The sequence below is a fragment of the Marmota flaviventris genome, chromosome 1, assembly GCF_047511675.1.
Source record: "Marmota flaviventris isolate mMarFla1 chromosome 1, mMarFla1.hap1, whole genome shotgun sequence".
Classification (NCBI taxonomy): Eukaryota; Metazoa; Chordata; class Mammalia; order Rodentia; family Sciuridae; genus Marmota; species Marmota flaviventris.
This window is the reverse complement of record NC_092498.1, coordinates 211,711,999-211,726,909: the sequence shown is the minus strand read 5'-3', so window position 1 is coordinate 211,726,909 and position 14,911 is coordinate 211,711,999. Positions and strand designations below refer to the sequence as shown.

The following is a 14,911-nucleotide window of genomic DNA, read 5'->3' as shown; positions in this document are numbered from 1 at the left end:
GCGTGGTCACGTTCTGTCACGCCCGCCTTGAACTTTAAAAGAGGCGGGGCCGCGCGTGTGGGCCTAACCCCGCCCCCAGCCGTTCCGGGATCCCTTTTGCCTTGTGACCGCTGTCCCGCCCATGGGTCACGCCCCTGCGGGGAAGGCCGCAGCCACCGCCCACCTCCCCACCCTTCTGGCTCCGGGCAGCCAGCTGACATCTGGGGGCCCTTTCTCCACACGCGGTTTCCTGCCTCCCTTCCGTTCCGACAGCGCCAACCGCTGCCCCACCCAGCTCGCTCACCCTAGCGCTCTGGGAGTGACCACGTTCTCCCCTCCCCCACAGCTTCCGCGACCCCCGACCCCGATGCTCATCCCCATCGACATTCTGGTCGCGTGAGTCTTCATCTCAACCTCACAAATCAGAAGCCACCCAAGCCGTGATCATGCACAAATTTTAATTTAATGGGTAGAAACATTAAATTATCACACACAATTTTTTCCATAAAGCTTAATAAATAGAATCTCTTTTTTAAACGCTGTACAAGAGACTGGAAAACAAGCTTCCAACAAAATATTTACTCATACTACCCTTTTATTGATTTGAAACACTTCCCTCCCTGACCCCCATGCCCAAGACAGAGCTCACACTTCAGGGATCTCTCTGAGCACAGCCGGCCAAAGTCACCAGGTTCCTGGAGCCTTGGAGGTGATGACTCACTCTGGGGCTGGGGCTTTAAGGCTTTACACTTGGGTCTAGTCTGCAGCCCCAGAAGCCTGGGGTGCAGACAAAATGAACCGTTTCGGTGGCTGTTGCCTATAGGAGCCCTTCTCTGTCCAACACACCAAAAGGGGTGAGAAAAACAAATGAGAAATGTCCCCCAAACACACACTCCCCCAAAAATCAACACCAATAAGCCACAAACTGGTCCTCCTCCCCCTTCTGTAAAGAGCAAGAGGAGTGAGGAGAGAAAGTGTTTCTTCCCTCCTCTTCTGACAGAACCTAGTGGGTTCTCTTGCTGGGTAGAGTGGCCCTGGCTCACAGTGGGATCACTGTGCACCCCTGCAGGATGTCCATGATGTCCTGAGACCCTCTCTGTCTTGCCAGCTCCAAGGGTGTAAGCCCCCTGGCATCCCTGTGTTGAAGATCAGACTCAGGAGCCAGGAAGCTGACCACAGCACTGTGGCCCTCCTGCACAGCTAGATGGATGGGGAGCGCCCCAGTGCCATCAGGCGCGTTGACATCAGCACCATGCTCCACGAGGACTTTCAGGGTGTCCAGGAATCCAGTGCGAGCTGCATCGTGGACTGGACTGGTACCGGAGGCATCCTGAACATTGGGGCTAGCACCTTGCTTCAGAAGTTCCAGAGCGATGGCGGGACTGCCAAACATCATGACCTATGTTGCGACAGAGGGTCAGGAAGTCCCCAAGGAAGGGTCACTGGAGAGAAAATGGTCATCCAAAAAGAGGGGTCCTCACGAATAGAGAATGCAAGAGAAGAGGTCCTCTAGAGAATGGGGACACTCCAGGAAACACCAGTCCCCAGGGATAGTGAGACCCAAGAGAACAAGTTCTGGGATCCTCAAGAAGCTGATCATTCCCATAATAATACAGTGAGACCCTAACAAAAAGAATAACCTCCAGGAGAACTTTCAAGGAATCCAAGAATGTTCCCTACCTCAAGGAAACAGAGCCCCCCACATATGGGAAATCATCAGGAAATCTAAAGCCTCCTCCAGGAAATGAGCCCCTGGAGACTGAGAACTGCCCCCAAATAACTTGGCAGGTGTCTCAAGGGAAAGGAAATGCCCAGAGAATTTGAAAATACTTTTTTCAGGAAAAAGCCCCATCCTTTATAAGGGAATCTTCCTGGGGATACCTGATGTCCCTCAAGAAGTGGGGCATTTCCCCTGTAAAATGTTCCCAGGGAATAGAGACCTCACACAATATGACACAGTTCTATTGGGGCCCCCATAAGATGCCAATAATCCATACAATCCTCAGAAATGAAGACTCCCCTCAAATAACCAGATAACTTTTAGAGGACTACCTAGAAAAAGGGGTCCCTTCTTAGGGAGACAAGAACTCATCTTTTCCAGAGACTAGCTCTCTGCATGGAAGCCCCAAGAAACTTAAGCTATCTCATGAAGCTGGGATCCAAAGAAGCTGAAACCCACCCGCTGAATAAGAACCTCCCAAAGGAAAACGAATTCTCCCCGCACGCAGAAAACAAGGAATCGTCAAGGAAAGATGAAAAGCTCTCCCAACCCCCCACTTCACCCCCCCCCCATTACCCATCTAAAAAAGGGACCTTAGGTACAATATCAGCCTAGAGAAGGACTGGAGCCCAGGGGGTCATCAAGGAAGGGAACCCTCGCTGGGTTCCACAGTCCCGCCTTTGCCCCTGGCCAGCCGGGCCTCACCTGCAGAGCCGTTTTGCCGAAGCGATTCAGGGCGTCGGGGTGCACCAGCTCGCGGTACAGAAGGCGGCGCACCTCCTGCACGTCGCCCCGGGCCGCGGCCCCACTCAGTCTGTCGCCAACGCGGACCTCCTCAAGCAACATGTCGATACTGGTGGCCTGCGAAGCCCCCCGCCACACCCCAGCCCGGTTAGTGCCGGGGAGCCAGCCGTTGCTGGCCCAAACAGCCCTCTCGGGGCTCGGCCCCGGTGCGCCCGGCCTACGCTAGACTCCTGGCCTGGCTCGCTGGCGCAAGGCTCCCGTGAGACCCCCGCCCTCGCAGCCGGCTTCTCCCCCCTGTCAACCGGGCGGGCGGAGAGGGGCTGGGAACTCGGCCCAACCCTCCGCCGCCGGTAGGGCACTGCCCGGCGCCCGCCCCTTAGGGGCAGGGTCTCCCCGCAACTCACCCTCCCTCCTCCACGACGGGCGGGGTCTGTTCTGAGCCTGCGCTGCCGCCGCTGCGGCAAAAATCAGACGCCAGGGGGCGGAGTCAGCGCACTCGAGGCCCCACCCCCGAACACCGCCAATTTGTTTTCTTACAAACTCGCTACACAGTAGCGGAGCCTCCTTGCCAAACCCTCAACCTAATGGAGCTCCGCCCACATGCTCCTGGCAGCCAATGACAGAGCGTCGCCGGGGAGGTTCCGAGCGCCGGCGTGGGAGGTATCGTTCCTGATTGGCCAGGAAGCGGCGAACGGTGGGCCGCCCGCAACGGCGGGGTTTTCGGTTTTCAAACCCGCCAGGCGGGCGGGAAAGGGAGCCGGTTTAACTGCCCCGGGGAGAAAGGTCAGGAAGAGTGTAGCGTGGACTTCTCTGGGACTTCGGTGCCCCCCAGAGGGAAGGGAGGCAAGGCTGGAGCCTCTCGGTCCGGCCTCCTAGCATCCATTCATCTAAGAAGCGTTTATTAGCCCTTAATATGTGCTAAGCACTTTCATTCATTCCTCCACCGCATGCAAGAACCGTTCTGGACACTTGGGATCGCACATTCAAGGAACTTTTAGCGTCAGAAACCACGAAAAAACACAAAAGGGGAAATGGGTTGCGTGAGAACGAAATCATATTCTGGCTCAGGGTGAGCTAGTGAGAAAAGTTGACCCTACAGCTGCCACGTGGGCGAGCCTCCCAGGAGAGTGGCAGAAGGTGGCCACAGAGGTCTTTATACAAATCTTTACAGAGCACCTCTTGGAGGCGCCCAACTGAGAGCTAGCCAGGCGGCTCCTGCTGCAGGAGGAGTAATTAAATCTCTTTACAGTGGTAAAGGCTCTGGAACTGATAAAACAGGTCAAGGTCACAGGAATTAACATACCTAAAGAGGTGGCATTTGATTTAAAACCTGAGGGTGAGGAAGGGGGCCACATGGCTCTGTGGGGAAACCAAGACTGGTGTAAGGCACAGAGGCCCTGAGGTGCGTGTGCTTGCTATGACTTAGAAAGTAAGAGTGGGATGAGGTCAGGGAGGGTGGTAGGAAATAGGGTGGGGTTGTGCAGATGGGGCCTGTGGGCTGCATTGGCTTTTACTTTGAACAACACTGGAACCACAGGAAGGGTCTAGGTAGAGAAACCTTGATGTGACTAAGAAATTAACAATCACGGGTTAGGCATGGTGGCACAAGCCTGCGGCTTAGGAGGCTAAGGCATGAGTATGACAAGTTCAAAGCCAGCCTCAGCAATATAGCAAGGCTATAAGGGGTCTGAAATGTGGCTCAGTGGTTAGGCACCCTTGGGTTCAATCCCTGGAACCCCAAAAAAAGAAAGAAGTTAACAGCCACCCCTCTGCCTGCTACTGGGGAAAACCAGACTGTGGTGGGGAAGTTCAGGCAAGAGCAGGTCACCAGGGTGATTACTGCCCTAGCCTAGGCGAGTGATGACCAGGGCTAAGAAATGGACATGTGTCAAATGGACACTCCCAATCAGCATTTCAGGGACATAACTGACATCCCCAGGCCCCAGCCAAGAAGCATGTACTCAGCAAGGAGATTCATCATTTTAATGACATCCTAAAGCTCAGAGTAACAGGCTTGAGGAGCCTCTGGGCTCAGCAGCTGTGAAGAAGGAGGGGTCCCCAGTACACTCTAAGGCAGGACACTGCAAGAAGGCACTCATGAGGGGGGGATTCAAGCCCCTATGATATTTCTTCATATAAAATCATGGTGGGGGGGCCCAAGAGTAAGGGAGGCAAAGAGACCATCCCCTCCCAGCCCATTAGTAGAAGATACAGGAGGGGGTTGGGTGCTGGGAGCAGGAAACTGCATAAGTCAGTGGCCTGCCCCCCCCAACACCACCACACACACACAACCACACATTTCCAGCTCCTCTCTAAAATATGCAGAGGGGCCCTGAGGAGAGGGATCCCCCATGTTCAAACCCCCACTTCTTCTCCCATCTAGCTGGTACGAAGTTGATAATCTGCAGAAAAACAATGAGCAGGGGCCCTGTAAGAACTGAGGAAAAGAGGAACAGGAACAGTCCCCTAAAATCCATCCCCTGCCCCAGCATTCATAATCGTTCTCGAGAGTATTTAACAAAGCTTAGGATGGAGTTAAACAAGGTAACCTTGACAACAATCTGGTTTCCAGGCAGCAGATGGAAGTACTAAGAATTCAGTCCCTTATCCTAACCTTACCCAACCTGGACCTGGACACTGACTCCATTTTATAGATGTACAGAGGTTCACTGTGGCTTGTGAACAGGCAGGGCTGGCTGTTGAATTTTAGCACTGTTTAAGCCCTGAGATCCCACTCTCCTCCATCTCCCTGACCCCATCATCCCAGGAACCAGGCTGCCTTACCGCCACTCTGGGTGATATAACGAACCCAGGGCAGGGCCTGGTAACCGCTTTTCTCAATGATCTTCATGTAACGGACCTGAAAGGGAACAAAATGAGGTGGCCCAGGCTTGTAGGAGCGAGATGCCATGGGTCAGAAGGGAACGATGGTTTGGGCCAAGGGAATATATGACACAGGGTAATAAGGAAGTGGCATGGCATGAACAGAGAGAAGGTGGTCCAGGACAGAAAGGAAAGAGGTGGGCTGGCATGGTGGCTCACACCTGTAATCCCAGGTGACTTGAGACAAGGCACAGGAGAAACAAGGAACCCACTGAAGGCACAGAGAGGCACTTCCCTACCTGCTTCCCTTACCTGGATGCCAGAGACAGTGAAGTAGGGAATCTCAAACTTGACTCCAATGGGGGGCCGGCCATCTACCTCTTCCTTTTCCACGCTGGGGAGGCCAAAGTGGGCTCGCATCAGGTACTCCTTGCCCCCCTGAGAATACATGGGGACATCAGCTGCACAAGGGCCCCCTATCCATTCCAGACCATCTTCACGACAGTCCCTGGAGCAATCTCTGCATGCAGCCCATTATACAGGGGTGAGATGGCGCACGCCTGTAATCCAAGTGACTTAGGAGGGTGAGGCAGGAGGATCACAAATTCAAGGCCAGCCTTAGCAATTTAGCAAAACTCTCAAAATAAAATATAAAAAGGGCTGGGATGTGGCTCGGTAGTGAAGCACCCCTGGGTTTCATCTCCAGCACCACAAAAAGAAAGGAAAGGCACCTGCTTAAGACTCATGGAAGACTCTAACTGTAAAACCCAGAGGTGCGGGGATTGAATTACCATCTCCTGTCTTCTCAGGCCTGAGGACAACCCCCATACCCAGATGACATGAACAGACCAAATCCTTCAGTGGCTGAGGACAGTGGTACCCCAGTAGTCCCCCCTCACAGGAGGGTGAGTCGGAAGATCACTTGAGCCCAGGAGTTTGAGGCCAGTCTAGGCAATATAGCAGGATGCGTCTCAAAAAAAACAAAAATCTTCCAGTGACCCAAGGATGTAGCTAAATCATCAGTCAGCTTATTTGATAGATGAGCAAACTGAGTCCCTGAGGGGCAGTAGATTTTCCAAACTCACCAGGCTCAGAAAGTCCAGGGTGAGAAATCTGAATCCAGGGCTGGTTTCCTAAGAACTTGGGGTGGGATGTGGCATTTAAACCCACTTTCCATCATGAAGATTGGTCTGAGTTCTACCCTTTATCCCTCCCAAAGGATAAGCACATGTATACATACATATGTGGGTGCCTGATCCGTTCCCCACCTCATCCCCCCACCATGCCAGGCCCTCTTTCCCTCACATGTCCTGCCTGTCGCCAGTACTCACTGGGAAGGACTTGATACTCCAAATAACGACATTCTTTTCTGGCACATACTTGGCACTGCCCACGCTGGTCTTGAAGCGTGGAGAGTCAGCATCACTGGGTACAGGAACAGATATCTCCACGCCATTTGCCACTGATTGCTTCTTAAACTGGCCCTTGGCCTGTCCAGGGAGAGAGCATGAGCATGAAGAATTCAATGATATATTCTGCCAACATCCACCAAGCCCTTTCTTTTCAGTAATGAAAATGAACCCAGGGCCTCCCCTGCATGCTGGGCAAGTGTTCTGTCACTGATCTACATCCCCTGGGATGACGACTTTAAAGGGGGCAGATGGTCAGGGAAAGCTTCTGGGAGGTGACATTTAAGCAAAGAACTAAAGGAGATGGAAGGTGCCAAGTGGGTATCTGGGTGGTGGTAGCAGGGTGATGGAGGGAGAGGGAACAGCTAGTGCAAAGCCCCTTGGTAGCATTTTGCTGGGTGTGCTTCAGAAACAGTGAGAAGGCTGGTGTGGCTGGAGGGAGTGAACGAACAAAGGGGACAGTGAGAGGAAGTGCAGGCAGGGACTTAACAGAGCAAACTGGGCGGGGACTCTACCACCTTGGGTTCCTGGCTTTTATGCCAGGTCAGATGGAAGCCATGGAGGGTTCTGAGCAGTAGCTCCTGGCTGGCTTAGGTGTTTAGGCATCATCTGGAGAATAGAACATAGGGGCCAAGAGTGGAAGCCAGGGGACCAGGAATACCCAAGTCCAAGTAAATGATGACAGAGCTGGGTCAGGACAGAGGAGGACAGGGGAGTTAGGATCTCTCTCTCTTTTGGAAGTGCTGGAACTGTGTACCCCAACCCCCAGCCCCCCCCTCAAAAAAAAAAAAAAAAAACACAAAAACAGAAGCTAATCAAAAATGAGGGGCAGGGGGATGAAAATAAAAATAGAAGGAAGATCAGTGGAGTAGGTGGAGAGAAATGAATGAAAGGGAACGAAGGAAGGGAAGAGGAATGGGATAAGGAAAGATTGGGCCAGGTGCAGGGGGGCACGCCTGTAATCCCAGCAGCTCAGCAGACGGAGGCAGGAGGATTGTGAGTTCAAAGTCAGCCCCAGCAAAAGCGAGGTAATAAGCAACTCAGGGAGACCCTGACTCTATATAAAATAGGGCTGAGGATGTGGCTCAGTGTCGGAGTACTCCTGGGTTCAATCCCTGGTACTAAAAAAAAAAAAAATCAAGTAGGGCCACACATGGACACACATGACTGTAATTCCAGCAGCTCAGGAGGTTGAGGCAGGAGGATCATGAGTTCAAAGCCAGCCTCAGCAATTTAGCAAGGCTCTAAGTAACTTAGTGAAGTCCTTCTCAAAATGAAACATAAAAAGAACTGGGAATATGGCTGAGTGGTCAAGCGTTCCTGGGTTCAATCTCTGGTACCCCCTGCCAAAAAAAAAAAAAAAGAAAAAGAAAAGGAAAAAGAAAAAAACAACATAGGCCTCATGTATGCCCAGCTCCTATTACCTGTGGTGATAACCTATCAGACAAGATCTGTGGATCATTGATCTATTTCATCAACTGACCTGCAAGTTTGTTTTTTTTTTTAATCTTTATTTATTTATTTATCTTTATGTGGTGCTGAGGATCAAACCCAGTGCCTCACCCATGCTAGGCAAGCACTCTGCCACTGAGCCTCAACTCCAGCCCCACCCCCCACTTTTTTTTTAATATTAGTTTTGGGCCAGGTATATAGCTCAGTTGGTAGAGTGCTTGCCTCACATGCACAAGGCCCTGGGTTCAATCCCCAGCACCACAAGAAAAAAAAAAGAAAGAAAGAAAGAAATGATATTTTGGGGGCTGGGGTTGTGGCTCAGTGGTAGAGCGCTTGCCTAGCATGTGTGAGGCACTGGGTTCGATCCTCAGCACCACATAAAAATAAATTAAAAAAAATAAAATAAAATAAATAAAGGTCCATTAACAACTAAAAAATAAAAAAAAAATAAAAAAAAAAAAAGAAATGATATTTTTTAGTTGTAGTTGATCACAATACCTTTATTTTATTTATTTATTTTTATGTGGTGCTGAGGATCAAAGCCAGCGCCTCACAGGTGCTAGGCGAGCAGTCTACTGCTGAGCCACTACCCCAGTCCCAACCTGCAAGTTCTTTGACCTGCAAGTACTCCGACCTGCAAGATTTTTTGGTCTTCTCTCACATCCCTCAGTCTCTGTACAAAGTACAGAGTCAGTTAAAATTACATAACGAATAGTTAATACCCCTTTTGTTATTGAAACATTATTGAGAACTTTCTTTGTGAAAATCACAAGTTAAGGACTCTGAAGAGGTGGGCACGGTGGCACATGCCTGCAATCCGAGCTACTCAGGATGCTGAGGCAGGATCACAAGATCGAGGCTGGCCTGGGCAACTTAGGGAGACCCAGTTCTAAATACAATAAAAAGGGGTGGGATATAGCTCAGTGGTAGAGCACTTGCCTAGCTTGCACAATGTCCTGGTTTCAATTCCCAATATAAAGAAGAAGAAAAAATAAATAAACGAAGAGGAAACAATGCAGCAGAAGAACAGCAGGAGGGTCGAACTAGGAAAAAGACAGGTGGGAAAGACCATTCCTCGTTAACATGTTCGCCGCAGGACCCACCTTGACCATGATCTCCACTCGGCTATGGGAGAACTTCTCGATGACAGATTCAATCCATATCAGTGGCTTGACCTGCAGACAGAACAAAAGAGTTTTCAGAGACTCTGGGATCAACCCTCATCCCAGCTCATCTACACCACCACCCCATTCCCACAGGGCTTGACCACGCCTCACCTGGGTGCTGAGGCGGTAGGACATAAGCTCAAAGTCACCATCGGGCGGGATAAAGGAGATGGTGCGGTCATTGTCAAAGCGCGAGAGGCGCACACACTGGTGGAATTTGACATCCTCCAGCTCCACGGACTTGTTCTTGCTGCCTGAAACTCGGAGGTCAGTAAAGACAGTGACCTTGGATGCCAGGGTAGGTATTTCCACCTTCCCTACCCAGCACTACCAAGGCGTAGACAGATGAGGAATCTGAGGCCCAGAGAGCATAAGCAACTGGTAGGGCAGAGCTAAGATGTGAAGCCAGAGCCTGGATATTGATGTCAGCCTTTTAAACATGATGCTGATGTGTCTTCTCCCACTAGAATATCAAGGCCATGAGGGCAAGATAGAGAGCTGCTCCTGGAATGCAGCAGGAGGATGTCAAATTCCACCAGTGTGTGCGCTTTGACAATGAAAAAGCTTTTGCTCAGTTAAATTGCAACTGCAGCACTGTGATTGACCAGCAGAGGGCGCACGAGAACTTATTTCAGATCTGACTGCATTCCTTGGGTTCCCAGGTGCCCTGGGCTCTCTGGTTCCCTTGGGCATGCTTGGGTCAGAGGATCCCCCAGAATCTTACGGCCAGTGAGCTCAAAGAGCACGCGGTCATTGAGGCCAAGCCGCAGCTCAGGCATTCCGGAGAGAAACACCTTGAGCTTGATGGTCCCCACGATCTCACTCAGCAGGACACTGCCATTGGCGTTGACCTGCAGACAGACACATGGAGGTCAACAGGCTTAGGGTCCCCTCTCCTGCTGGTAGGCCGTGATGGGGGTGGAGTGGAGATGCGGGGCCTCACCAGTAGGTTGACAGACTCTATGACATCAATGAAGACCTCATTCTTCTTGTACTTGATGCCCTCAGAGCGCCAAGACACGGCGTTCGTTACCGTGGGTGGCACCCGTGACTTGCCAGTCTCCAGTTTGTTGCCTTGCTGCGTGATGTACCTGGCAGGAGGGCAACGGGGACCAGCAGCTAGTCCCTGGAACACCTCTGGGCCTTCCTGGATTCCTTCCACCCACGGCCCAGCCGCAGCTGCCCATGTGGCCCACTCACTCCTGTAGGATCTTGCTGTCCGTGGTCTGTGGGAAACCAAAGTCCATGAGCTCATCCAGCAGCTCATAGACAATGACAAAGTTGTCACGGATGCTCTCCTCCTCCAGCTCCTTGAAGTATTCACAGAAGACCTGGGGTGGGGGCACACAGATTGCCACATAGGTGTGGCTATGGCCATGGGCTGTGTCTGCAGTCATTGAAGCCACCATCCAAAAAGCAATTATTGAGTACCTACTCTGTGCCTGTGCTGGAACATTAATGTTAGAGAAAGCAGACAGGTTCTCTCCCCTCATGGGGAAAATGGAAAATGGATGGATCACAGAACCAATCCAATCCAATCAGGGACAGTAAGGAGGAAAATACAAGCAGCCACAGGATTCTAGAGGGCAGAGAGGTCTAGGAAGATTCTGTAAAGAAGACTTCTGGAGGAAGGAATTAAAAGGATTTTATAAATATATGTATCAAGTATGTGTGTATTTTTTGTTGTATGTGAGTCATAGAGAACTGTAACTAGCCAGGCATGGCGGCACATGACTGTAATGCCAGTGACTTGGAAGGCTGAGGTAGGAGGATCACGAGTTCAAAGCCAGCCTCAGCAAAGGTGAGGCCCTAAGCAACTCAGTGAGCCCTGACTCTAAATAAAATACAATAGGGCTGGGGATATGGCTCAGTGGTCGAGTGCCCTGAGTTCAACCCCAGTACCCAAAAAAACAAAAACAAAAAAAGATCTTCAGTCTATATGTATAAGGTGTATATAAAAAATAAATTATTTTCTTTTTGGGGGGCACTGGGGATTGAAGTCAGGGGTGATTTATCACTGAGCCATATCCACAGCACTTTTTATTTTTTGTTTTGAGACCGAGTCTCTCTAAGTTGCTGAGGGCCTCTCTAAGTTACTGAGGCTGGCTTTGAACTTGCAATCCTCCTGGCTTCTGCCTCTCTTGAATCACCCAGATTATAGGTGTATGCCACCACCTAGCAAAATATAAATTAATTTCATGTTTGAACCTGTGTCACATCCCCAAGATAGCTCAGTGGTAAAGCACCCTTGGGTTCAATTTCTAGTACCAAAAAAAAAAAAAAAAGTTCCAAAAGAAAGTTGCATGTTGTGCTGAACTTGAATAAAATCCTGTCATGATTCCTAAACAATACAATCTACAACTTTATATAGATTTACATAGCACTTAGTATTATAATTTCATCTTGAGATTACTTAAAGTCTACAGAAGGATGTGCATAGGTTCTATGAAATACTAGAACATTTTATACAAGAGACTTGAGCATCCTTGGATACTGGCATCTTGGAATGTCCTGGGACCAATCCCCAGTGGATATCAAGGGTCGACTGCACTGGAGATTGTTCTAGGCACTTTATACATATTAATTTCATTAAATTGCACAACAACCCTGAGGTAGGACTTGTTTAGGGTCAAGTAACAGGAAGTGGGGAAGCTGGGGCTGGATCCTAAGCCCACTGGCTCAGGGATCTCCCTGGTTCCTGCATTAGAGGAAGAGATGATCTTTTGTGTGGGTGTGTGTCCCAGGGATTGAACCAACCCAGGGGTGCTTTACCACTGAGCCACATCCCCAGCCCTTTTTCATGTTTTAGAGACAAAGTCTTGCTGAGTTTCTTAGGGCCTCACAAAATTGCTGAGGCTGGCTTTAGACTTGCAATCCTCCTGCCTCAGCCTTCCAAGACACTGAGATTACACTGCACCCAGAAGAAGAGATGATCTGAACAGCTAAGGAGCCTTTGATGGGGAAGCACAGGCTAACCCAGAGACCCCTACAGAAGGCCAGGGAAGGCTGGTTTCCTGGGAGATAGGACACTTGAAAGAGGTGGGCACAGAACAGTGGGCCAATGAGAGGCCAGTACTTACCTCCACAGTCTTGTAGAGGAAGGAGTATACCATGGAGGCATTGGCATTCTTCAGTGTGGTGGCCACCACTGGGCGCAGCAAGGTTAAGGAAAAGGTGACATTGGAGGGGTGGGGCTCAAATGCAGTACAGATCCTGAACTTCCAATCTATGTCCCACCACTACCCCCATGCAAACCACCCCTAGAGATAACCCGAGTCACTGCAGATGTGCTATGCAATTCCTGTCCTTAGGTCACCCTCTCAGTGCCTAAGTGCCACCACCCTGAGCCCCCAGGGGCCCTACCTGGGCTGGATACAGTAGAGGTTACTGTGTTTGATCCACAGGAAGTGGACCCGGCCATGGCTCAGTAGTGGTGCCAGGGCACCCTCCTCCTCCCGTTGCATAAGCAGAGGCATGAAATGGTCAATCTCGCTCATGGCCACATCGCCCTTATAGTTGCGACTGATCAGGGGCTAAGGGTGGATAAAGGGGATGACCTGGTCACCCCCAGTATCTGAGAACCCACAACCTTGGGGCCTCAGAGTGTCCAGTTCTGGCTGGATTTCCCAGTTGAGGGGAACAAGCCAAGGTTCTGCTTCTGTGTGCCTCAGTTTCCCTGCCTATAAAATGGGCACATGATAACAACAGCTAATGTATTCAGAGCCCTCACTGAAACCCAGTGTGCTTCCTGCCAAGGAGGATTGTGCTAGCATGGTGATGCTCAGCCTGTAATCCCAGCTACTCCCAGTGTCTGGGAAGGCTGAAGCAAGAGGATCTCAAGTTCAAGGCCAACCTGAGTAATTTAGCAAGCTCCTATCTTAATATAAACAAGGGCTGTGATGTAGCTCAGCGGCAGAGTGCTTGCTTCAAATGCATGAGACACTAGGTTCACTCTCCATCACCGCAAAAAAATAAAAGGAACAAAGGTTTGACATTTCTCAGTTTATTTCATTGTTGCCACATCAGCATCTCCGTCTTACAGATTGGGTAAATTGAGTTTATAAGTCATAAGAAGTGCAGAAACAAATCGAACCAAGGCTTCAGAATTCTGCTCTTGTCCATGGGAGAGGTTGGTATTACCTGTTTTTATTGTATTTTAATTTTTATTTGCTGGTTTTCTTGAGGCTGGGTTTCCCTATGTTGCCCAGGCTAATCTGAAACTCAGTGATCCTCTCTCTGCCTCAGCCTCCTGAGTAGCTGGACTATAGGCCAGTACCACCCCCTAGCTGGGCTCTCACTACTATTTTTTTTTTTTTTTGAGGGGGGAGTACCAGGGATTGAACTCAAGGGCACTCGACCACTGACCCACATCCCCAGCCCTATTTTATGTTTTATTTAGAGACAGGGTCTCACTGAATTGCTTATGCCTTGCTTTTGCTGAGGCTGGCTTTGAACTCGTGATCCTCCTGCCTCAGGCTCCAGAGCCACTGGGTTTACAGGCATGAGCGGCCTCGCCTGGCTCTCACTACTATGTTTTCACCTTCACCATCACTGTCATCACCACCTTTAAGGGAAGGGGCAAGGCGGGCCCATAGGGAAATGAGGGTTCCAGCCCCTTTCCCCAGAGGTGCCATTAACACTGGCGATGGAATGAATCTCGATTTACAGAGCGCTTAACTTTGCAGCAGGGCCACTAAGCCAAGTGGTTTATACGTATGCTAATGAGCACTGGGTGGGGACCTTTGTTGTTCCCGTTGGGGACTGAATCCAGGCCTTGTGCACGCGGGGCGAGCACCCCACCAACTGAGCTGCAGCCCGGCCCTGTTGTCCCCATTTTTACATAAAGGGGAATGGAGGCTCTGAGAGTCTGACTGACCCCAGGCCACTTGGGGAGTAAGCGGGACTCCCAGGAATTGCTGGGGACGGCGGTGTCCCCACGCCTCCAAGACCTGCCTAGCCTGTGCGGAGGAGAGAGGTGGGCCCCGGATCCCACGGAGCGCGCCTCACCTGTCGGCCCCACAGTCCCTCTAGTCACCCTCACCTTGCCCTTGACGTCAAGAATGAAAACTGCTGAGGCGGACATGGTGGAGGCCGGTGGACCTGGGAGACGGACGGGGCGATCCTAGAGGCGACGACCGTGCAGCTTCCACTTCCTGCGGAAGCGCCCGCACCCAGGTGAGCGCCCAGGTGAGCGCCTCTTAAAGGGGAGGCCGCCAGGTGAGCGTCGCCGTCGGCCGACCTGACTGGCCACAGGGTCTGGGAGGAGCTAGACTAAGCGCGGAACCACGGCCCCGCCTCGCCTTCCCTAGGCGCTCAGGAGTGCTGGGGCGCACAGAACCCGGTCCAATTGACCGCCCGCCCTCCATGCGCCCAACCATCCCTCCTTCCATTCCTCCCTCCGGCCATCCTCCACTTAGTCACCCTTCCTGTTCATTCCCTATCTCTCCCACAGGAATGTCAGTCCCAGTAGGGGAGGACCTCGTCCTGTTTATGTTTGTCCCCAGAGCCCCTCGCTGTCGACTCAATATTTGTCCAATTCATCCATCCATATAATAAATTTTACTACTAAATGACTCTTTTCAAACTCAGTCGTTTTTCCATTCAGTGCTAGAAACCAT

At 51.0% G+C, this 14,911-nt stretch overlaps 2 protein-coding genes across 3 annotated transcripts in view; both read right to left on the bottom strand.

The window, feature by feature from the left end:
• Positions 1-420: 420 nt before the first annotated feature.
• Positions 421-2,788, bottom strand: Cdkn2d (cyclin dependent kinase inhibitor 2D). The gene is made up of 2 exons (XM_027955261.3): positions 2,405-2,788; positions 421-1,378 (listed from the first exon to the last, which is right to left on the bottom strand). Exons 1-2 carry the CDS (start codon positions 2,543-2,545, stop codon positions 1,019-1,021), a joined length of 501 nt encoding a protein of 166 aa, XP_027811062.1. The 5' UTR covers positions 2,546-2,788; the 3' UTR covers positions 421-1,018.
• A 1,623-nt stretch (positions 2,789-4,411) lies between these two features.
• Ap1m2 (adaptor related protein complex 1 subunit mu 2) overlaps positions 4,412-14,911 on the bottom strand; it is a 29,808-nt gene continuing 19,308 nt past the window's right edge. The window contains exons 1-12 of one of the 2 annotated variants that reach the window (XM_027955248.3): positions 14,335-14,508; positions 12,670-12,826; positions 12,374-12,441; positions 10,494-10,624; positions 10,237-10,384; positions 10,018-10,144; positions 9,405-9,553; positions 9,231-9,302; positions 6,598-6,756; positions 5,579-5,704; positions 5,228-5,303; positions 4,412-4,845 (exon numbers count right to left, since the gene is read on the bottom strand). In XM_027955248.3, the coding sequence (XP_027811049.1) occupies positions 4,823-4,845; positions 5,228-5,303; positions 5,579-5,704; positions 6,598-6,756; positions 9,231-9,302; positions 9,405-9,553; positions 10,018-10,144; positions 10,237-10,384; positions 10,494-10,624; positions 12,374-12,441; positions 12,670-12,826; positions 14,335-14,376 (1,278 nt within the window). In that variant the 5' untranslated portion in view covers positions 14,377-14,508 and the 3' untranslated portion in view covers positions 4,412-4,822. Of the gene's footprint in view, positions 4,846-5,227; positions 5,304-5,578; positions 5,705-6,597; positions 6,757-9,230; positions 9,303-9,404; positions 9,554-10,017; positions 10,145-10,236; positions 10,385-10,493; positions 10,625-12,373; positions 12,442-12,669; positions 12,827-14,334 lie in introns of those variants that run through there. The other variant, XM_027955249.3, reaches the window with a different exon arrangement.